General features: G+C 37.4%; 1 protein-coding gene across 1 annotated transcript in view; it reads left to right on the plus strand.

The window, feature by feature from the left end:
* Nucleotides 1–23,640, plus strand: part of DNAH3 (dynein axonemal heavy chain 3) — a 60,524-nt gene that overhangs the window by 23,512 nt on the left and 13,372 nt on the right. The window contains exons 22-50 of the mRNA XM_035889227.1: nucleotides 432–568; nucleotides 1,214–1,415; nucleotides 2,720–2,812; nucleotides 3,120–3,230; nucleotides 3,716–3,830; nucleotides 4,210–4,408; nucleotides 5,389–5,497; nucleotides 5,763–5,876; nucleotides 7,022–7,198; nucleotides 7,941–8,032; nucleotides 8,446–8,665; nucleotides 9,483–9,617; nucleotides 10,872–10,983; nucleotides 11,703–11,944; nucleotides 12,545–12,645; nucleotides 12,727–12,832; nucleotides 13,370–13,499; nucleotides 14,022–14,258; nucleotides 14,766–14,869; nucleotides 15,925–16,219; nucleotides 16,660–16,839; nucleotides 17,746–17,869; nucleotides 17,961–18,117; nucleotides 19,052–19,195; nucleotides 19,821–20,487; nucleotides 20,626–20,791; nucleotides 21,124–21,340; nucleotides 22,264–22,446; nucleotides 23,325–23,523. Coding sequence (XP_035745120.1) covers nucleotides 432–568; nucleotides 1,214–1,415; nucleotides 2,720–2,812; nucleotides 3,120–3,230; nucleotides 3,716–3,830; nucleotides 4,210–4,408; nucleotides 5,389–5,497; nucleotides 5,763–5,876; nucleotides 7,022–7,198; nucleotides 7,941–8,032; nucleotides 8,446–8,665; nucleotides 9,483–9,617; nucleotides 10,872–10,983; nucleotides 11,703–11,944; nucleotides 12,545–12,645; nucleotides 12,727–12,832; nucleotides 13,370–13,499; nucleotides 14,022–14,258; nucleotides 14,766–14,869; nucleotides 15,925–16,219; nucleotides 16,660–16,839; nucleotides 17,746–17,869; nucleotides 17,961–18,117; nucleotides 19,052–19,195; nucleotides 19,821–20,487; nucleotides 20,626–20,791; nucleotides 21,124–21,340; nucleotides 22,264–22,446; nucleotides 23,325–23,523 — 5,068 coding nt within the window. The remainder of the gene's footprint in view (nucleotides 1–431; nucleotides 569–1,213; nucleotides 1,416–2,719; nucleotides 2,813–3,119; nucleotides 3,231–3,715; nucleotides 3,831–4,209; nucleotides 4,409–5,388; nucleotides 5,498–5,762; nucleotides 5,877–7,021; nucleotides 7,199–7,940; nucleotides 8,033–8,445; nucleotides 8,666–9,482; nucleotides 9,618–10,871; nucleotides 10,984–11,702; nucleotides 11,945–12,544; nucleotides 12,646–12,726; nucleotides 12,833–13,369; nucleotides 13,500–14,021; nucleotides 14,259–14,765; nucleotides 14,870–15,924; nucleotides 16,220–16,659; nucleotides 16,840–17,745; nucleotides 17,870–17,960; nucleotides 18,118–19,051; nucleotides 19,196–19,820; nucleotides 20,488–20,625; nucleotides 20,792–21,123; nucleotides 21,341–22,263; nucleotides 22,447–23,324; nucleotides 23,524–23,640) is intronic.

Below are 23,640 nucleotides of genomic sequence, written 5' to 3' on the forward strand. Positions count from 1 at the left end.
CAGGTCAGACTGTGAACGATGAAGCCTGTTCTGAAATAGGTGTATCCTTCCAAGTTGAGAGGAATGTTATCAGAAAGAAAAAAAAAATGCAGCCTAGATGGCAAGAGAATAATTGTCATGGACTGTGGCTCTGTTTGACAGAACCTACTTGTGAATGGAAAAAACGTAGCAAGCCCACACACAGGAGAAAGTGCTTAAGAGTTTAATTCCTGTGGGTATTTTCTTGTTGCATTATTGTCTGTAAAGTTCAAATTGGTAAAACTGACAGTCTGAAAAAGCAGAACTATCAAACAATACATACATGAAGGCATACTACAGAGAAGAATATCTAGCTTTTTAGCTTCCTGCAACATATGTGATTGATAACAATTTTAACATACAAACATGTTCCAACCTTTTATCCATTTTGCTGTGCATTTGTTTTTATAAAGGTGAAAGACACGAAGGTACTTGTAGCAACTGAACAACCCATGATGTTAGACAGACTTCAGGAAGCAAATGCTCTCTTAGAAGACATTCAAAAAGGGTTGAATACTTACTTGGAGAAGAAAAGATTATTTTTCCCAAGGTAAATAAGTTAAACAGGCCTAAGTTAGAGACAAAAGGCATAAGCTCTTTCAGACCATTTCTACTGAGCTGAAAAGTCTTTATTTGAATGAAAACTTGTTCTTTTTTCTAGTCATCATTCATTTTCCTCAGCTCCCGTTAAATTTGCAATGTCAGGGACAGGCAGAGGTGGGGAGGCAAAATCCGTCTAGCACAGTATAAACTTATGATTAGGAACACATTATTTAAGGAACTGGCTACCTCCCCGTGGCTGATTTGCAATTATGTCTCTGCTGTACCCTCTTTAGTTGTGCAGAGGTGTGTGATACATAAGAGTTACAGAATCCCATTCCTCATAATCATATATGTTTTTACAAGGTCTTTATTGGCTGCAAAGATATATCTGGTCTTTCCAGTGTGAGTTTGAGAACCTTCTTTCTTCCTCTGCATAAAACGATGGTCATATTAATATTCTGAAAAGGAGTGATGAGTTTTATAATGTTAAAAATTGCTTAAGGAAGGGGTTTGAGATAATAATTTCCTCTTTGTTACACTAGTGTCCTAAGCAACAATAAAACCAATTCAATTTATTTTGCATATAGTAGATTATTAATAACAGTTTTCATGTTTGGAAAGTACATGTTCATTAATTGTATTTTTCTAACAGATTCTTTTTCCTGTCTAATGATGAGCTGCTTGAAATACTGTCTGAAACAAAGGATCCCCTTCGAGTACAACCACATTTAAAGAAGTGTTTTGAAGGAATCGCTAAACTGGAGTTCACAGACGATCTGGAGATCATAGGCATGATCAGTTCAGAGAAAGAAATTGTTCCTTTTATAGATAAAATCTATCCAGCGAATGCAAAAGTAATGTTTTTCTTTTTTTTTTTTTACTATATGATATTAAATTAATACTTTGCCTAAAGTGTATGGTTTTGGGGGAATGAGTTTTAAAACATTTAGGGTCAGATCATGAAAGGTGTTTAGGAAGTGAAAGTGCAGACTGGTACACTAGAACAAAAAGGGGTTCCTACAAAAAGGAGTAAGGCATACAACTTTTTGGGTCAATTTCTCTAGGTACTTTTGTGCAGCTTTATGCACCTACTGCTTTTAAGATGTAGATAGATAGATAATATATAGATATATATACACACACACATATATATTTATAAAAACCAAGCTCTCTATATACATATGTATGCAACATTGCACAGCATGGCTGAAACGGAGAGGAATGAGGGAAAAGATGAGTGACTGGTAGTGAAGAGTCAGAGCATTATTTCAATAGGGGGCTGAGTAGAAATAGTAGCAGCTAGGCAAGTAAAGATACTGTCTGCCTTCTTTGCACACAAAGTCCTATGAGGGCAAGAGCACCATTTGAATATTGTTTTATTAGGCTTATTAGACCTGCGTTATTCAGTGGCTGTAGAAAGCCAGGGAGGAGCAGGGCCAGTGTAGAGGATGGCAGGATGACAAAGGGAAGGAGTGATTGTTCTTAAACTATGGGATCTCTCCACAGTTACTCTACTCCCACACTACTAATGCCTCCCATTGGTATATGCAAGGAGTAACTCACACTGGTTTGCTAAAGCTAGTAGTGATTCACAATAAAAATTGAACTTTAAGGTATAATGGTACCCTGTGAATATAAGATAATTACAAGATTGTTTAAATTAAAATGAGGTCAGCACAATTGCACTGTTATAGTCTTCAAGTTTATAAGTTCTGAAAAGTATCTCAGTTCCAGCTTTTTCTGCTATTCTGAATGTGAAGGTTGGGAACTAAATTGCTGTCTGGTAACCAAAAAGAAATGGGGCATGTTGTGAGTTACGGATTCCCTTTTTTTTTTCTTAATCCTTCAGGAACAAAAGATGCCCTGACCATGCAAGCTGTGATCTGCGTTTTTGGTTTATGCTTATATGAAATGCATCCAGCTGTTTCTTCAAGTGGATTGTCTTTAGAGTTAGCTTGATTTACCTGCCCTCAGACAGTGCTAAACTGCGGTAGTGTCTATCTGAATTTGGGAAATATTGACCTTTCTTTCTCCAATGTACCACATCTAGATCAGAAGAAAGCATATTTAAGCCTAACACATTTCAAAGAATTTGCCTTTCAAGAGGAATATAATCAGGAAATGTGTATTGACTCTTAACTGTTTTTCTTTTTCAAAGGGCATGGTAGAAAAATGGCTTTTGCAAGTAGAGGAAATGATGCTGGCCAGTGTAAGAGAAGTTCTGCAAGATGGCATAAGAGGATATATCAAGGTAATTGTTCTTGAATTATAGTATAAAACAGATTTCACAAGCAAACGTACATGAACAGGTTGCTAAAATTCTTAACCAGGGAAACATACTTGAAGCTAAGTGGAATCCAGCTCTTCTTGTTCAGTAGTACCAGTTTGAAGTTTTAACTCTGAATTTCTTGAAGAAAAAGTATGAAAGCTTTCTGTGCTGATGCTCATTTATTTACAGCATTAGACAAAAGAAATTTGGGGAAAATAATTCTTAGAAGTGCCATAAGCTAATGTGTTTATATGCCTTTCTGTGTCTGGAATTGATCTTTTTGTTTAAGGTTCCTCGAAAAACGTGGGTACTTCAGTGGCCTGGACAGGTGGTTATTTGCGTTTCATCCATTTACTGGACTGAAGAAGTGTCTGAGGCTATAAGGAAAGGAACTTTACTAGTAAGATTTTCTTCTCCTTTCCTATTAATTAATCAAAGTTTAGTGTTTAGTAAGACAAAGCTCTTTCTAGAAAAGAAGGTCCTCGGTCAACAACATATTACAGTTTACTTATGCTGTGTGCTTTATTTTCTATTTCCTTATTTCTTGTGTCTTAGCAGGGGCTTGCTCTCATTTACTTTGAGGTGCTAATTTACAGAAGAAATCTAATCCAAATTTACCCAACAGAGAGAATCTGCTCATCTCATATTGTAGTTTTGTCATTTCTAATAGAAGAAAGATAAAGATTTCTACTTACACTATTTTCAGGCCATAAAGTTTTTTGAAGTGTTCATAGTAAAATGGCAGTATATGAATGTTTGTGTAGTGCTAGGACTTCCGTTGTTATGTTTTGTTGGAAGGGCTGTCTCCAATGACTGCACCGATGGGATCCTAGGAACTGCTAGCTACAGCATTGCATTAATGCCTGTGTTCTGCTTCTGTGACAGGATTTCTTGGAGAAGAGCAATCTACAAATTGGGGACATTGTTGAGTTAGTGAGAGGAAAGCTGTCCAGTGGAGCCCGGCTGACCCTTGGAGCTCTTACCGTCATTGATGTGCATGGTAAATGTGCAGTTGCTGGTACTCTTGTTACATCTGGGGCAGTGTGCTATCGTTAGTTGGGTGAACTATTTCAAAGAGGCAGCTAAAATGCTTTCTCTAACTTCAAACAACCTTTACAGATCTATTGCGCAATGTCTTTGGCCAAATGGAGATTGCTCAGTCCTGCACAACTATCTCCCATCTACTCAGAACAGGCACTGGAATCTAGATCAAATTAAGCTGATTCCCTATGCAAAACAGATGCAGATTCCAGCCTACTACTCTAAATGTTGATTTACATAGCTATAAGTAAATGTTACTCATAGTTTACTTATACATTATTTTAAGTAAATTAACATAGTAGAAGTGTTTAGATTTTTCAAATAATTTGTCTCTGCAGCTCGTGATGTGGTTGCAAAATTGGTTGAAGACAAAATCACAGATCTGAATGACTTCCAGTGGATTTCTCAGCTGAGATACTATTGGGAAGAGAAGGATGTAATAGTGAGAATGATTACAACAGAAGCCAAATATGGTTATGAATATCTGGGCAATTCTCTACGTCTGGTTATAACCCCATTGACAGACCGATGTTATAGGTAAAGTCATGTTGTCTATGAATAATGCTTTCATATTTTGGATTGATCTATATTTATTTTCGTTTATTATAGTTAAGAATAGCATGAACCTTAGCAGCTAAGATTTTCCTGCAGGTTTTGGAGGCAAATCTTAGATATCTTCTTTGCCCAAATATGGTAAAATATTTACAATGTATGGATTTCTACACCAGTAGAATAATAGTCTCTGTTGTACCCAAGAATGTGCTTCTGAATAAAGCAGGCATCACATGGTACTGGAACGGTAAAGAACTCTACAGCAGCACTGGTCAATTAATTTCTTTGAAATAAGACATACAGGTAGGGTATGCCTGCCTATAAAATAAATGAGGCAATTATAGAGTCTCACAGATGTTTGAATGCAGTTAGCTTCCTGTTCCTCCACTTGCTTGCAAGAGGATGAAATGGAAATACCTCACCCCCCAAGGCTGAAGTATTCAAGGGCATTTGGTATTTCACTTCTGTTGAACCCTGGAGACACAGGTCATCTCGGGTTCTCACTCTTAGTGTGAAAATCATTTGGACAGCAATGAGATTTCCAGGTTTATGAAACAACCTTTATGCTTTCTCAGCCATTTCTAAAGATTGACTTCATTTATAAAGCCAGCTTCAGATTCTTGTCAAGATGAGTGCCACTTGAGGAAAATGTGTGGTTTTGCAAACTCTGCAATTTTGCTTATGGCACTGTGCATTTGCTTGTGTAATTGAGGATATACAGGGTGGATGCAAATAATAAAAAGCCTTGATGTTCCTTGTAGGCCAAGTGGGTGAATGCGAACTTCCACAATTTGGAATCAGTTATGAGACAATACTGGTTTTTTTAGGGCAAGGTGCAAAGTCAGTAGGAAACAAGTAAGTTGTTTCCAGGGGAACCTGTATAAGAAAATACTTACCCATCCCTTCAGAAACAATCTGCCATTAAAGACTACTATTTCTAATGCCTGTGTTCTTGTTTATTGTAGGACATTAATGGGTGCCTTGAAATTAAATCTTGGTGGTGCTCCAGAAGGACCTGCTGGGACTGGCAAAACAGAAACAACAAAAGATCTAGCAAAAGCACTAGCTAAGCAGGTGCTTTTCTTTGTATTGTTTATGTTTGGATATGTAGATATTTCTTGAAATCCCATTCTTAAGCAAGTACTGCTTGTTCTGTACCTATTCTTTATTCACAGTAATAGGTGGTAAGAAGCACATATTTAGGACTGTGTCTATATGGCATCCTAGAGTTGTAATCCAAAATTAGCAATAATAATCCCTTCCCATTTTAGATGCTAAGAATTTTATAGTGGAGTCTGTGTTAATACTGAGAGATGTTCTCTCTGTGTTTTTGTTGTAGTGTGTGGTCTTTAATTGCTCTGATGGTCTCGATTACAAGGCAATGGGCAAGTTCTTCAAGGGGCTGGCACAGTCTGGTGCATGGTCCTGCTTTGACGAGTTCAATAGAATTGAGGTAACATTTTAACTCTGACAAATAAAATTATAAAGCTTTAAGATACAAGAAGTTTTTGATTTAGACATGAGAGCATTATTGCCTATTTTCTACTTTTATTTGTGGTATAGCCTCTTTGTTTTGATAATCACTGGCACAGAGATGGATATTCAGCTGCCTGCTGTAGGACTGCATGCCTACCTGTGCTGTATTGCAGAAGTCTTGTTTTTCTGGGATATTTTAGTTGAATAAAATGCTCCTGTACAATCTCTTCTTTTGTATGTGACACTCATTTGTTGGCAATGAACTGTCTGTCTCTTTTCTTTGAGAAATCAAGCTGCAGCTGTGGGGCTGCGTTTATCTATTTAAGCACAAGACAGACAAATCCCAGTGGAGGAATTCATGTGATGACTATCTGAGTGTCACTGAGTCACCTCATTAATTATCTGTGTAACCAGACATATCTAATACCCTCCTTGGTCTTCCTCTGTGGGTTGGGTTGTTTGTTTTAATTTGGTAACTAATGACTTTGGATAAGTTTTATTGTTATGTTTATGGAGTTAGAATTAAGTAAATGCTAGTAAATGTGGAAATGTGATGAAGAACTATTTCGTATGTTTTAGTATCCTTAACACCTTAATTTCTCCATTTGTCTGCTGTAACTTGTTTTTTAATGGATTCATATGTTAGCATTCTCAATTTCCAATATTCTATTACCTTGATACTTTAAAACACTGAAGACTGGCCCTAGGCTGCCTTACCCATTCTTTGCATTTACCCTCAATTTGGGGCATTGAGTGAATCAGTCTTTCTGAAGAGCCTAAATTCTTTATTTTGTCTGAGGTGAAAGGGAAGTGCTTTTGGAGGCCTCCAGAGGGAGTTCCTGTCCACTTAACTTAGATGTCTACATTCAGGCAGGTGTTATTTCCCTTTTGAGGCTTTTAGAAGCCTCTGTTGATCCGTCTACATTGGTTGAATAGGGAATGGTGGCACTAACTTTCAGAGGATCACTTCAATAGACAGCTAATATTTGGGTTCAGTTGTCAGACAGGGTGATTTTTTTTCACTGGGAGGAATGCAAATATAGCCATCAAAATACATAAACAAAAACATTTTATGTTGTCTCCAAGTGTCTTACGTTTTCCAATCTGTTCTGTCTGTATTAGGTTGAAGTATTATCTGTGGTTGCCCAACAAATACTTAGCATACAGCAAGCTATTATTCGCAAACTCAAAACATTCATCTTTGAAGGGACAGAGATCTCTCTTAATCCTACTTGTGCTGTGTTTATCACAATGAATCCTGGGTATGCTGGACGGGCAGAGCTGCCTGATAATCTGAAGGTAAATCTGGAATCCTGACTTCTTCTAGAAATTAAACAGAACAATTTGCAACTTCTGGTCTATTGTAATAAGAAAAGGAAGGCAGCAATCAAATAATACGCTAGCCCATTCAAGTGTATTCTGCTGTGCTTTTTGCTAAGCTTTCATAAGTGTTTAGGATTATACAAAATGCACAGATGAAAGGTCTCAGTCTAATCATACTGATACCAGTTCACAGCTTTAACTGTGCTCTCTGTAAGTGGAAATTCTCCTAGTTTACAGTGGCTTGGCTATCCAAATCCCAGTTTAAATTTATTATAACTCTGCAAGTTGCTGCGACACTGCAGAGGGGCTGATATGGCCCTAGTTCTTTTCCTAGCTATGCTACAATTTTTTGCATGGCCTTTTACAAGACATTAAACACACCATGTGCTAGTTTGTCTATTATGAAAGTGAGATGAATGACACCTCCCTTTTCCTCCATTAATAGTTCTTTAGGATTGTGACTCTTTCTAAACATTTGTTCCTACAAATGTTCCTACATTGTGCTTAGCACAGACCTCTTGAACCTCTTGATAAGATCACAGTTCTAGTAACAATTCTAATGCAATCTTAGAGGTTACAAATAATTCCTAAAGTCATGAAAGTGAAATACAGAGTATAGAAAATCATGAATTTATGAAGAGATACTATTCTTACAAAACAAGCGCAAGTTATTACCATAGTTCATAGCCTAAGCTTGTATCTTACTTTTTTCTTACAGGCACTATTCCGAACAGTTGCCATGATGGTTCCAGATTATGCTTTGATTGGAGAAATTTCACTTTATTCAATGGGATTTTTGGACTCTCGGAGGTAAGACATACTGAATTTTCCACCTCTGATATATCTTATTCCTCTATAAGGCATATATGTGTGTTTGAGGCATATAATTCTGGAAGGCTGTCCATGTTCTGTTTCTCCAGAAAGTACTCTTTAATCTCCTGCTTTATCATCAATTCTCATTTACCACCTCATGTTGATGGGTATGCACTTCTACACAGGATCATTTGGAAAATGTATCATAATATCAAACAGAATTCCTGAATGGCGCACACATTCTCTGGCATGGCATACTCTACAGTTTTGCTTCCTAGGTGTTTTGAACCTTCTTATCAGCTGATATATCTGATAATCACTGCAGTTACTTTGTGTATATAGGTACTTAAATTATTTTCCTTGCATGGTGAAATATTTTCATTCTACATGTGAAATTTTATTATCCACAGTCTTGCCCAGAAAATTGTAGCTACTTACCGTTTGTGCTCTGAGCAGCTGTCATCTCAGCATCACTATGATTACGGAATGCGTGCTGTTAAATCTGTCCTGACAGCAGCAGGAAACTTAAAACTGAAGTATCCTACTGAAAATGAAAGCGTATTGTTACTTCGGGCTTTGCTGGATGTTAACTTGGCCAAATTCTTGGCACAGGATGTACCATTGTTTCAGGTGAGTTATCAGGATGGTGTATTTAAGTTTAGTGATGACGAGGTCCATTATAAGAACCCACAGTAACAGGCAATTATCTTAATTTAGAACAGTTTGATCTAGAGGCTGCCATATTAGTGTAGAGTTATTTCAGTCTACTGATCTGGATGCACTCTTTGGTTCTGTTAGTATTGTTGTGAAAAACCGTCAGTGGTGCCTTTTAGGTTAGTCTGTAAAATGTTTTATAAGATATCTTCCTAAAAGTCACTGTGCTGTTTCATTGGTGGAAACCATTCTTTGGAGTCTGCATTCTGGCTTTCTGCTGCAAGAGAGATGTGGACAACTAAATTACGGTATTAGAGATTTGAAGTTGGAATGAAAACAATGAAGTTTCTGTTTGCATGCTGCTTTAATAGAAAATAAAGACTATGTTAAGCTACAAAGCAATCAGTATTAAAGACCTAAAAGCTAGGGTACAAGCACACCCATAGTCATTCCTCTGAAGTTTCAGAACACATACCCTTCTATTGAATCTTTCACCCACTTTCACATCTTTTCTCATAATACTTTTTGGGGAAAATTTGAAGAAGGTTAAGTTTCCTTTTACAATATCAGTGTGTGTATGAAAAGCTCAGGCACTCGTTTCTGTCTCATGCACACAGAATACTTCATGGCTGCAGTTTGCCTAGAAGTTAGTTTTGTCCAGCTGAGGACATTTCCTCTTAAGCTCCCGTTACCTGTATGACTATTGTTTTACTTGTAGATTTTTATGCTTTGGGAATTTTCCCTTTTTGTAATCTACATTTAAATAATGTTCTGTTCTGTCTTCCCTGACCAGGGCATCATATCTGACCTGTTTCCTGGAGTGGTCCTTCCAACACCAGACTATGACCTGTTTGTCAAGGCACTAACTGAAAATATAAAAAAAATGGGTCTTCAACCAGTTCCATGGTTCATTGGAAAAATTATTCAGGTTTATTTTCACATACTTACTTCTGGGGAAGGAAATTGTGAGAGCAGAAGCACTCTTCATTCACTGTCTGTGTCATGAGTGAATAGCTAATAGTTTCCATGATCAATGAATAGAATATTACAAACAGCATTTTTTACTGAGTAAAAATCACAGAGTAAAAGTCTGCTTTGCTCATAGTGATTTTTTTTTTTTAATTCAGCTAGCCTATGAGGGAGCCAACGTGTGCATCCACATTGTAGGTCTTACGGTTCAGGATAGAAAGTTAAACTGAATCTGTTACTAGCTGAGGTGATATAGCCTAGTGAGCAGAACTCTGGACTGGGAGTTCCCAGTTCTGCTCACAGCCTCCTTGAGAAATGGAAGAGGTGATATTTCTCTCTTGTTTATGCTTTACCTCTAGCTCTGTGTTCCCATTGTCTCCCATTTACTAGGCTTAGTGACCTTTCAAAGAATGCTTAACTTTTTTTTGTGAGTAGTGCAGCCTAGTGACAGTGTAATGGGAAGGGCAAAAATGTGTGGCCTGGGGCAGGATCATGAGGGCCCCTCCAACAGAAGTTCAGACTTCATGGCTTATGTTCAGACTTGGCTTATGCTGTTTTGCAAACCATGCTTTATCTTTCATTTAAATAGCAGTAGTATTGACTTCCTAGGATCTTAAGCTAAAGCAGAAAATACCAGCCTTAACCTGAGATTAAAAAAAAAACAAACAAACTTAAGAGTTGTTCTTACAGGTCTATTTGAAGGTATTCTGTTTGAAGGCTTTGACTTCAATTCTGGCAAGATCTTATGGGGTGACTGAAGAAGTTACCACTCTTGCAGTCCGAAGTCAGCCTCTGTGGTACCAGTCATACGACAGATCCTTAGAACTGCAGTTTCTATCCCTTTGTGTTAGCTTCATTGGTAACTATTGATTTCAGTTTAGGCTTTTACACTGGGCTGTGATCTGCAGTGTCTGGTTAGTGCACTCACACCCTGTACAATGATGCTGTTACAGCTGAGGGATGACATTTAGCAAGGAGAAAGGGAGGATGTCTGGGGGCAATGACTTCTTAAACTGTACCAGTGAGAATTGCTATAATGATATGAGTGCCTTCTAATTTGGGTTAATGCTTCGGTCAGCCTTAATAAAGTGCAGATATTTGATTGATATTTTGTCCTGTTGCATCTGAGTGCAGAAGAGGTAACTCTAGTTTCATACACATAATGCTTGCTTTTGTGCTGTATTAAAGAGTCAGTCTCTTGTCACCAATACAGATATACGAAATGATGCTGGTGCGCCATGGTTTCATGATTGTTGGAGATCCTTTGAGTGGGAAGACCTGTGCATACAAAGTGCTAGCTGGAGCCCTTGGCGATTTGTGTGCAGGTAACATTGTTCAGCTACAAACTTTTCATTAAATGTAGTTAATTTTATGCCTAATGCCTAATTTTATGCCAGGTTGGATGGGGCTCTGAGCAACCTGATCTAGTTGGCGGTGTCCCTGCTGACTGCAGGGGGGTTGGACTCGATGACCTCTAGTGGTCCCTTCCAACCCAAAACATTCTATGATTCTATGATTCTATGATTCTATGATTCTATGATACTAATGTTTTTCTTTTGCAGAGATATGCACAGCTTGTTAATTGTCCTGTATCCTGCTTTCTCGTCTGGAAAGTTTCTAGTCATTGAACCATTTTTTGTGTGGTATATTTGTCTGGAAGTATTTTTGTCTGCATTTACTGGAATAGTGAAACATACTAATGTGTTCATGCTTTTATGAATTTTGTTAAGCATTGTATTTGTGCATAATACTCTGGGGAAGAAAACTAGCTCTGATAGGGAGATTTTAAGTAGCTCTCATACATATAAAATCTACTCTGCTCTGCTTTTTCTTTTTTTCCTGTGCTTTTGCACATAGGACGTTGTACTGTTCTTGTACAAGTACCAGAAGTTCTTATTTATTGCTACCTAGCTGCCAATGTCTGGGGTTTTTTGTCTTGGGCAGCTAAAGTAGGATCCTCAGGGATCTTCTTATTCTGTACTCAGTTGTTGAATGAAACTAACGTATCAGATTCTCAAGCTCACCTATTTGTCTTTTTACATAGCACAATCCATGGATGAATTTGCTGTTGAATACAAAGTTATTAATCCCAAAGCAATTACTATGGGACAGTTGTATGGCAGTTTTGATCCTGTAAGTCATGAGTGGACAGATGGAGTTCTTGCAAATGCCTTCAGGGAACAAGCATCTTCTACCACAGATGATCGGAAGTGGATTATTTTTGATGGCCCAGTGGATGCAGTTTGGATAGAGAACATGAACACTGTGCTGGATGATAATAAAAAGGTAGTGTAATTTTTGCTAGTAACCTTGTCCCTGAATATACATACTTTATTTTAGTAGTAGCAATATTGTTACCATGGTAGTCAAAGGAAGCGTGAGACTCAGGAAAACTGATGTGCTTAAAAGCATTGCTTTTTTCCCCAATTATGTAAGTTGATTTAGTAGATTATATTAAGCTGTTACTTCTCCCTAGAAGCCTTGTCTTGCTCCTACTTTACTGAAAAGAGTTTGTTCACTGAGGCTTTTTTATTTACCCTTTTAGGAAACTGAAATACATAAACTCAGTTCTGTAGCTGAAAACTGAACTTGCTTAAATTACTTAGCAAATAAATTAACTAAAAAAAAGCTGCTGGTCATAACTGCTTTTCCTTGCAGAGTTATTTAAAGATAGAGCATTGTTCTCTGTGTCTCTGCAAGCCATTACAGTAACGTGTAAAAAAGTTGAGGCAACATCAGAAAATGTCGTGTGTTATGAGAACGCGAATGAGTGAATGAGGAGTGACACTAAGTAGAATGTTCAGTGATTTTATGACAGGCATTGCTTTGACTGGATGATCAGCACTGACATGACTAGATCATGTTTACATGATGGTTTTCTTCTAGCTATGCTTAATGAGTGGTGAAATAATTCAGATGAATTCAAAAATGAGTTTAATCTTCGAGCCAGCAGACTTAGAGGAGGCATCTCCAGCAACTGTCAGCAGGTAACATTGTGAAAGCATTCAAATTTTAACTGTCCCACCTTGTGTATCTATTCTTGTACCGTAGTTGTTTCCTCTTCCCAGGTGTGGTATGATCTACATGGACCCGCAACAGTTGGGTTGGAAGCCACTGAAGGATTCCTACATGAATACACTGCCTCCAAACCTTCAGGAAGAACACAGAGAGCTGGTGCGAGACTTAACTTTTTTACGTAGGTCTGATTTAGAAGACTAATTTTAAGGTGATGTTCACAGTTTGGCAACTTGAAGGCAGGCACACAGCATCAAACTTTTTGAAGTACTTTAATGATTTAGAGGGCCCTAGATCTCCTAGGGGCTGTTGTAAATTATTTTGTAGTGATGAATGTCAAATCTTGTTGCAAGGAAAGTGCATGAGAGCTGGAGATGCCATGAGTACTAGAAATGCAATGTGGGAAGTACTGGGAGATTCAAAATGTTTTGAACTCATCCTTCTTCTGTCTAAGACTTCTAGAGTTTAGCTTGAGCAATGCTCTGTGGCAGAAGCAACTTGTATTCATTATCAGATAATGACGGTGTGACTTTGTGATTGCTTAAGTACTGCCTCACACAGGTCCTTTCCTGATCTTCCCTCTGCAGACCTGGAGAATTTCTGGTGCCTTATGTTTTATTAAGAGAGAATTGAGGGACAGGGGGAAATGTGGCAACTCCTGCATTGTTTTAAAGACATTTCCTTTACTCCTGGCAGGTCAATGACATGTTTACATGGCTTGTCCAGCCCTGTTTAGGGTTTATTCACCTTCATTGCAAAGCCATTGTACAAACATCCTCTATTCATCTGAGTTATAGCTTGATGAGACTCTTTACTTGTCTGCTTGGTAAGTACCCTAAGCCTTATTTTTTAAATTTCAATTTTATTTTATTTTATTTTTCTATTTTTTTTTTTTCATCCTGCTATGTCCCATAACAAGATGCATGTTATCAGATGCAAGGAAATACCAAAGTAATTCCTTTACTGTTGAGATCATATGACATGAGTTCTGTCTCGCTGACCAATGTTAGTAATAGTGCTTTGAGTAGCATACAGAGCTTTCACATTTGGACACTGGTGCCGTTGCAAAACTGAACGTGATCTTGTGAGTGTATTCTGTATGTTTTGCTTGCAGTTTGCTAGCATCCAAAGAAAAGAATTAGGACCCTTTGTAAATATTTTTTTCTTCTAATTTATTTTTATTTGTAAGCAGTATTTTACACAGACAAGATTCTCAGTCTATAGATTAGCTTTGTTCCACTGAAGGCAATGCTCTAAGTTTGTCTCGGAATACTTTTGGAAAAATGCATTTTGAATTGGGATTTATGGTTATTGCTGGCATTTAACTAAAATTCAAAATATGTTTTAGATGAAATAAATCAATCCAAGGAAGAGGAGAAGGAAAGCATGTCTAGTCAGCAGATCATCTTGTGGCTACAGGGGCTTTTCCTTTTTGCTTTGGTTTGGACAATTGGTGGGATCATCGATGCAGATAGCAGAAAGAAGTTTGATTTGTTTTACCGCAACTTGCTACTGGGAATGGATGATGAAAACCCACGCCCTAAAAGTGTGAAGCTTACCAGGAACAATATCTTCCCAGAAAAAGGTGCTTCTTCATAACTGTACTTGCCTGGCCTTTTATAAAGCAATAAGAAAACTCAGCACTTTAAGGGAGAATAGAGTGCTTGGCAGATGTTAAGCCTGCAGCAGAACCACCATCTGCCAAGCCTTGGGCTGCACAGTTGGGTGCTCCTTCCTGGCTCTTCTAACCAAGAGTAGCATATGCCTCATGTTGTACTCAAACAATGTAGCTGAATCTGAACTAAAATAATTTCATAATGATAACAGCAGTGGAGGTGGAGAGTATCTTGTGTACTAGAAAGCCTTCATTATAGAATCATAGAACGTCTAGGTTGGAAAAGACCTTTAAGTTCATCAAGTCCAACCGTTAACCTAACCCTGCCATCCCACCACTAAACCATGTCCCTAAGCACCTCATCTATCCTTCTTTTAAATATCTCACAGTGTTGAACATCTCACACTAAAATTATTGAAGTTTATTTTTATTCTTTAATCAGTGGGCTTTCCTATGTTGTGTTTTTTCAATTAACAGGGAGTATTTATGACTTCTATTTTTACAAGCGTGGAAGTGGGCAGTGGAACATGTGGACTGAATACATAACAAAAGAAGAACAAGTTATCTCTCCAGGGGCTAAGGTTCACATTGATATCTTTCACAATAGAAATAATTATTTGACTAAATGATTTAGAGGTATAAATCAACTACCCTAGCTAGCTCTGATGCTCCTATATTAGGCTGTTTAATGTTTGATCTGCAACCTTTCATTAATCTCTGTAGGCTCCTTTTCATACTTACGTCTTAATTCTGGTACCATCAATATTGAAAGTTCAGCACTGCAGGTGAACATGGAGCCCTGAGGTTGGCTGGTGGTTAAAATTTTTAGTTCTGCTTTTGTCTTTGTAATAGCATCTGATATTGGGGAAATCATGGTAGGAAAAAGTCAAAACCTGAATTTCTGTTCCTTCATTTTTGTTTTTTGTGGCTGATACCATGATATTATAGTATGAGCTAACTGGAGAAAGCAAGTGAAGAGACTCACTACTTCTTTGGTATACGGAGACCAGTACTGCGAGTTCTGGATCCCCTCCGTTTCCAAACAGGGGCACTTGTGTTTTGAAGGCAGCTGTGAACTCAAGGGAAGTGTAGCACAGCAGAGATCTGCAAAAAGTACCTATTTTGCAGATGAAATTTCAAGATAACTTAAGTGATGTTTGTTCAGCTTTTCATTCCATTGTAGTTGCAACTGTCTTGTCTACTAAGTACATAAGAGATGTAAGATTACACTTCATTGTGCTGTCTAAAATCTTTTATTGATATCTAGTGCACAGCTGCTAATGATTAAGTGGAAGAGGAGGGAGAGAAAAAAATCCATAGCACTGTTCCTCTCCTTTTGCACAGTAGGGGAACAGAATTAAGCCATACTTAACCCTGCAGTTCTCCTTCCAGGCTTTATATAGTGTCTATGAACCATAATATAGATAATACTAGTTGTGCTATTTACTGTATAAACACTGAACAAGAAGTGGGGCCATACTATCTACCAGAACCTTGTTATAGCCAAGGTTTTTAGAGAAAAGAATTTCTAAAATATGCATTTGTGCTACAGGCTTCCTGCAGTTGCTTGCAAATATTCATATTAAGGTATTAGATGTTTGATTTTCATATGCTATTTTACTTTCCTGTGTAACAGGTATCCGAGATGATAATTCCAACAATGGAAACTGCCAGACAAATGTTTTTTCTTAAAACATATGTGGAGCATAATGTCCCTTTGCTTTTTGTGGGTCCCACTGGCACTGGAAAATCAGCTATAACAAACAATTTTCTACTACAACTTCCAAAGCAAAAATATATCCCAAGCTTCATCAACTTCTCTGCAAGAACCTCTGCTAACCAAACCCAGGATATTATTATGTCCAAGCTGGATAGAAGAAAAAAAGGATTATTTGGACCTCCGTCGGGGAAAAAAGCTATAATATTTGTGGGTAAGACATTTTTTTTCAGGGTTTTGATATCATTTTAATTCTGGCTTTAGGCAAAGGAAGTGATTCACTGGGACTAGTAATTTTGGATTGCCTCAGTGCTCTTTGGCTTTTTTCAGGCATGCAAAGAAGGATTAGCACTGCCCCCTGCTGAAAGGTTTCTAACTGTTTAAGTGGTGGTTGTCTTTAGCATAGTTCATAGTGTTGCAGTGTGACATAAAATGAAACAAAATCACCAACCACACTAAGTTAAACCATCGCCTCTAAGTATGCCTGCAAAGTATAATGTCATTTGATTCTGGTTAGTTTAATGGGAAGCAAGAATAACAAGACACAACCTTTTTCTACTTCTATTTCAGTTATTTTTTTCTTCTGAGCTTTGAGAGAAAACTATAATTCCTAAATGCTGAGGTTGTTTTATTCAATATCTGTGTTCTCTGTAGATGACCTAAACATGCCTGCAAAAGAAGTGTATGGAGCCCAGCCACCTATTGAGCTTCTCAGACAATGGATTGATCATGGTCACTGGTATGACAAGAAAGATACATCCAAGATAAATATCATAGATGTGCTGCTTGTTTCAGCTATGGGTCCACCTGGGGGAGGCAGGAATGATATTACAGGTAGGAAATATATTACTATGGCAAGTAGTTATCTAATTGACTGAAGTTAAGAGGCAGGTTCAGTTTTGCTGATGACAAATTCTATGTTTATCTGTTACTTGTAAACCTACAGATACATTCACTGGCTGGGTCATTCCAAATAAAGTCTGTATGCTCAAGGTCAAATCTGTACCTTTGCCAGAGGGAGTTTGGTCAACATTAGAAACAATGTTTTTAATGTTGATTAAACTATGAATGGTGAAAATAATTCTAAAGTTAGAGAATTGGACACTTCTGCCATTTTCTACTCTCTGGAAAAGTGAGGGGATACATCTTCTTGCCAAGTCTTTCTGGCAATTCTCTTCTGAAATTGTATCTCCTGCTGCTAAGATAGGCTGCCTGTATTTACTTGCAAGCATGATAAGGCACTTTATGTTACTTTGCTTCATATAAATGCTGCAATACAGGTATAACTGTATGTGCTCTGAGGAGGCTTTATTAAAATAGCTATTCTGATGCAGCTAAATTTGTAAAATTTACTAGTCTATAGGTTGAATTTTCTTAGATCAAAGCTGATAACAAGATACCTGATTTTGTAAAGTTTTACTGTGTCGTCACAATCAACAGGGCTAATGTGAGATGAAATTTAAATTCGGGTAATAGTGGCCTCATTGTAATGGAGATTCATGTTTTTCATATTGAAAACAGTTATTCTAAGTGAAGTACTGATATAAAATACAAACCCGTTTATATTTCTTTTGCACCACTACTGAGGCACAAATTTGCCAGAAACAAAATCATGGAGCTGGAGCCAGATTCAAATGTTCTTGTCTGAGTGACAGTCAATTCTAGAATATGCTAGCTGAAAGGTGGAAAAATGTTTGGACATTCCTAAAATCTTTCTGCATCTTTTTGTGTGTATTACAGGACGCTTCACACGGCACTTGAATATTGTATCTATCCGTTCTTTTGATGATGACATATTAACCAATATTTTTACTGCAGTTGCTGATTGGCACTTCAGCAAAGGCTTTGAGCCTGTGTTTCTAAGGTAATGTGATATATTCCCTGTAACACCTTTGTCATCTTTCTCCTGTGGTTTATCTTCAGAAGTTAAAATTGTATCTCTTTTCCTTCTTAAGGCTGGGTAAGACGATGGTCCAAGCAACAATGGTGATTTATAAACTGGCGGTTGATAATTTTCTCCCAACTCCTTCCAAATCCCACTATGTCTTTAATCTACGGGATTTTTCCAGGGTTATTAAAGGAGTGCTGCTCTGTCCACACACTCATTTGCAAGTAAGTTTTAGTTTAATTATTTTGCTGTAAGAAAGAGCAATGGAAAAAGTAAATTATTTTTATGATATCAGTAAGCAAACATCTCAAAATACATGAACTGTGATTTCAATAGACTTACAAGGCTTAAGATCAGGGTAGTCCCTGAATACCTTGCTACATGCTTTCTGTCTGTCTCTGAAGGAGACAGCTGTCATTTTTGTTAATATTCTTTCATGTATTACAGTTGGGCCCAGAGGTCCAAGGCCCATATGCGAAGGCCTGTACACCAGGTCAGACAGTCCCTTCTCTTCAACATGCAAACTAAATATACAAAAGAAACAAATGTGCGAAAAGACTCAATATCTCTCTTTTACAAATGGCAAGCTCATCAGTGAACAAGACTGAATAATTTAGCCCCAAGTTTGCCTGTTGTCACAAACTACAAATGAATACTGATAGATGTATGTGGTTTTCATCCTACTTTTTTCATCCATTTTCAGTAACATGTCAGGTTAAAGGAGTTTTAAAAATTTTATTTGTGTTGGGGGAATGTTTTTGGTGCAGAAATAAAACAAAATAGCTGCAAATTATTCAGGGGAAATCTTAGCCAGCAAGTTTTTGGCAGGGGTTGGATTAGAGCCCACAAGCCATACCTTTGAAAGATTTATTCTTTACTTTATGTTGGAAGGGTGGGGAGATGTGATGCAGTAGAGAAAAATGCTTTGACATAAAAGTCACAGTTTGTATTGGCAGGAAGGACAAGATGATAACTAGGTGAGGAAGCCTGCTAAGTTAGCAGATGCTGAGCCATGTGCTGAATGGCTTGGAATTGAGAGATTCCCACTGAGTTTAGTACAAGATATAGCAGGGTCCAGGTGGACGTTTCTATCCTTTTGTTTTTAAACAAATCCTGCCTGAGCTATATTTACCCTTTTTCTTGTATTTACATTTTCAGGATGGAGATAAACTGATCAGACTTTGGATTCATGAGGTTTACCGAGTTTTCTATGATCGCTTAGTTGATGAGGAGGACAGGGAAGTATTCTTTCAGATGGTACAAGAGACAACATCAAATAGCTTCAAGCAGAGCTGTAATAAGGTATTTTGGGGCAATGTGCTGGGACCAAGAATGAGACTGATGCATTTTCAGAAACACTTAGACATTGATATCACATTAGCATTGGACAAATTTTGAATTATTTCAATCAGTGCATTTGAAAAGTATGGATGGTCTTCTATTCAGTATTGAGCATTATAAATATTCTTAGTCAAGTTAATACAAATTACTTCATATCAGAATAATCCATAACTTCAAAAGGATTCTGTGTTGGTACAGAGGATTATCCGGAATAAATGTCTTACGCAATATTTATCTGGGATTTTGCTTAAGTTAATATTTGGATGAGCCAATAGGAGTAGTGGGTACTTTTCTGAGAAGCCTTTTGGGAATTTGCCTTACATTTGACAGCAAAATCTCTCTGTGAAGTATGCATATGTGGAAACTTGCATGTCAACCTACAGCATATTCCCCATTTAGGTGTTTGGTTTTTGGTTTTTTTTTTGTTTTGTTTTGTTTTTTTTCCAGACTAAGGTAACAACTAAAATATCTGGAAAACAGTGCTTCGCACAGTATTATTACTATGTAGATTAAAATGATTATGACTTTAAGAAAAAATAATTCTCTAATAGTTTGAATTATCTGTTGATTCTTGTCTTTTCTCTAGCTACTGAGTCATCTCTCACCTACTGGAAAAATCTCTGATGATAGTATTCGCAGCCTGTTCTTTGGAGACTATTTAAAGCCGGACAGTAATGTAAAAGTGTATGATGAAATCACAGACTTAAAGCAACTGACAGCCGTGATGGAATACTACCTTGAGGAATACAACAATATCAGCAAAGCACCAATGTCCTTAGTCATGTTCAAGTTTGCTATTGAGCATATTTCAAGAATATGCAGGGTATTGAAACAGGATAATGGACATCTGTTGTTGGTGGGGGTTGGTGGGAGTGGTCGACAAAGTGCTACCAAACTAGCCACCTACATGAACACCTTTGAACTCTTTCAAATTGAAATTACAAAGTCCTATGGAATCAATGAATGGAAGGAAGATGTTAAACGAGTCATGCTGAAAGCAGGTGTGGATAACAAGAATGTGTCCTTTTTGTTCTGTGATAATCAAATAAAGGATGAAGCATTTGTAGAAGATATCAACATGCTTTTAAATACCGGTGATGTGCCTAATATCTTTGCAACAGATGAGAAAGCTGAAATTGTTGAGAAAATGCAAGGTGCAGCAAGGATGGAAAACAGGAAAATTGAAGCCACTCCCCTTGCTATGTACAATTTCTTTATTGAAAGGGTGAAGAAAAATTTGCATATTGTCTTAGGTCTGTATACACTGTGTTATTTCTTAGAATGTTTTTTTTTAGGCTTAGTTTTTTCTGCTTCCTAGCTGCAAACAAATTTAGGTAACAACAGTGATTTTTTTTTTTTTTTTTTTTTTTTTTTTTTCTTCCCCTCCCTAGCCATGAGTCCTATTGGAGATGCATTTCGGAATCGATTACGGATGTTCCCTTCACTAATAAACTGCTGCACCATTGATTGGTTCCAAACCTGGCCTACAGATGCTTTGGAAATGGTTGCTAACAAGTTTTTAGAAGATGTTGAACTTGAAGATGACATTAGAAAAGAGTATGAGTTTATCTGTCAAGAAACATGCGAAGCAAATGTTTGTTTCCCCCCCCCCCCCCCGTGTCCCCAACGTACTTGATCAGGCCTTATAAACGGATAAAGCTAAGCCAGTGCTGGGATTTCAGTGCAAGTCAAACATACCTAGATATGTGTATCTGATGTTTCCGAAAATCAGGCCACTCTTTGAAAGGAGTCTAAAATATTTCTTATAATGGGGAAAAAAAAAATCTGCCTTCACAAACACTAATATAATTTCATAATCTTAGATTAATTTCCTCATAATTAACATCAAGACATTGTATCTTCATAGTTACATGAAAAATTTTCTCTAGGGTTGTGTCAATGTGCAAATATTTCCAAGAAAGTGTGAGAGAGCTCTCCATCAGCTATTATGCTACACTGCGAAGACACAACTATGTGACACCAACTTCATACCTAGAATTGATTCTTACCTTTAAGACTCTGCTGAATAGCAAAAGGCAAGAAGTAGACATGATGAGAACTCGTTATCTTATGGGACTTCAAAAACTTGACTTTGCATCTTCACAAGTAAGTTTCAGATGAAAACACTGAATATGTGCCATATGCATACTTTATGCATATGATTAAAACTTATAAAACTTATCAAATTCCCTCTTCGCTATATTCATGATGCTATTGATAATTTTCTATAGAAAGCCAGTAGGAAAAGGTAGATTACTGCTTAGTCATTTTTAGAAATTGTGATTTGGATTATAGCACTTAATAGAAAGCTAACTGAAATTGCTGGTACTCATTAAGTGTTGAAGGAATAAACTTCACAAATTTCATTATTTTCTCAAAACCTCATATGGAGAATTGATGCCTCAGCAGCCTAGTACCTATTACCCTTTTCAAAATAGGGGAGAAGTTGAAGAATATTGTAAGACAGTAATAAACATTAATTCCTGAGTAGATTCCCAGTAGGAAATTGATCAGGTTCCAGGTAAATCACCTCCTTTTTCAACCCATATGATCCAGGGATTGAGCTTTCCAAAATGCAAAGTAAAGGGCCTTCCAGATACTTGCTAGATGAAGAAAAACATCCAGTTGGCAGCTGTTGCTGTCGCTAATTCTGTGTTTTGTTCAAGTTTCTTTTGGATTTTGTTTTCCACCTGTGCAATAAAGGATTATTTGGGGTTCCATAAACTGAAACTGACTGTGAGGAAAAAAATACAATTAATAAATTGATTTCTCATTATTGAAGTTAAGTGGATCATAAAAAAGCAAGTGTATTGCAAGGATGATAAAAAAATTCTTTTTAAAAATCTATTCAGTTAAATAAAACAGGTCTTAGTAAAAATAGGCTAGAGAACTATTTTAATAATTATTTAGATCAAGTGTCCCATTATTGTATTGATATAGTGTCTTCTGATCTTTCTTCCTAAGACATCAAGATGCAAAATGCATGCAATGTTTAGGCAAACAACTTGATTTCCCATTATGTTCATCAGGTTGCAGAGATGCAGAAAGAACTGACTGACCTTCAGCCTGAACTGATTCAAACTTCTGCAGAAACAGACAAAATGATGATCCAGATTGAAAAGGAAACAACTGAAGTAGATGCAAAGAAGGAATTAGTGTCAGCAGATGAAAAAGAGGCTAATGAAGCAGCAGCTGTTGCTAAAGCTATTAAGGTAGTGTATAAGGGCTTGAGCCTGGAGCGTGATGGATTCCAAGTCTTTCCAAGTAAATGAGAGTTGTGACGATGTGTTTATGGTATCATCCAAGCTCTTAAGTAATGAAGTTGCAAGAGATGATGAATGAGACATTCCTAATATGAACAAGGTAAATTTTGGCTGTTTGGAGTATGACTGTATCTCATAGTACTGCATAGCTTCCCTTTCTAGTTCACATCCCAAAAGCTCTTTAGCTCTTATTTCTGTACTAATATATTCTCCTTCTCAACAGACTGAGTAATTACGTTATACTGTTTCCAGGCCCAAAGACAGTTTATTTAGTTAGCTGAGGTAATTTGGCATAGCCCTGCATGGAGCCCTGTTAGGCATAACCTAAGAGATATTGCCATAGCCAGACATCTGTAGCATAGAATCTCCCGTGGGAAGCTGTAGGATTCCTCAATATTTATTTTTTTTCTGTAACTAGTTGGAAACATCAGTGATAGATAAGATACATAATTACTGAGACCTGAGTACATGATAAAGAATTTAAGCTACACAGTATATATTTTTACCTGATCAGCACTATAAGTTTTAACTAAGAACAACTGTATCTAACCTGTATTTTAATTCTCCTTGTCAGACCAGGGAGACTTTGATCTTGAAAGCTTGTCTGGCTTGTTCAGCTTACGGAAGTTACTAATTTCTCTACAAACCTTCCCTCTTTAAACTGCACAGACAAATTGTGAAAGTAGTTTCCTCTCCAAGAAACACAGTGTTGTGGAGTCTTTTTATTAGGTACTTATAAGCAGGTTCTCTGAGGCTGTGCTGGACTGGGGTAATCAGGTTGCAGTATTGTATGAAGGCTTATAGGCTTCTGCCCAATGTCTTAACAGGATGAATGTGAAGGAGACCTTGCTGAGGCCATGCCAGCTTTGGAGGCAGCACTTGCAGCTCTTGATACCCTGAATCCTTCAGACATATCTCTTGTGAAATCCATGCAGAATCCACCTGGTCCTGTTAAGCTCGTCATGGAGAGTATATGTGTCATGAAGGGAACTAAACCAGAGAGAAAACCTGATCCAAGTGGCAGTGGTAATGATGCAGTATTTGTTATCCCTGCTCTAGGAATGATTGAGGTACTGCTGTGTTGTACTAGTGAAGTGCTTCTGGTGTGACTGCAGCCATTTGCACTCAAAGTGCATTTTGCTA

Source organism: Egretta garzetta, unplaced genomic scaffold (genome assembly GCF_000687185.1).
Source record: "Egretta garzetta isolate BGI_Z169 unplaced genomic scaffold, ASM68718v1 scaffold292, whole genome shotgun sequence".
NCBI classification, from domain to species: Eukaryota; Metazoa; Chordata; class Aves; order Pelecaniformes; family Ardeidae; genus Egretta; species Egretta garzetta.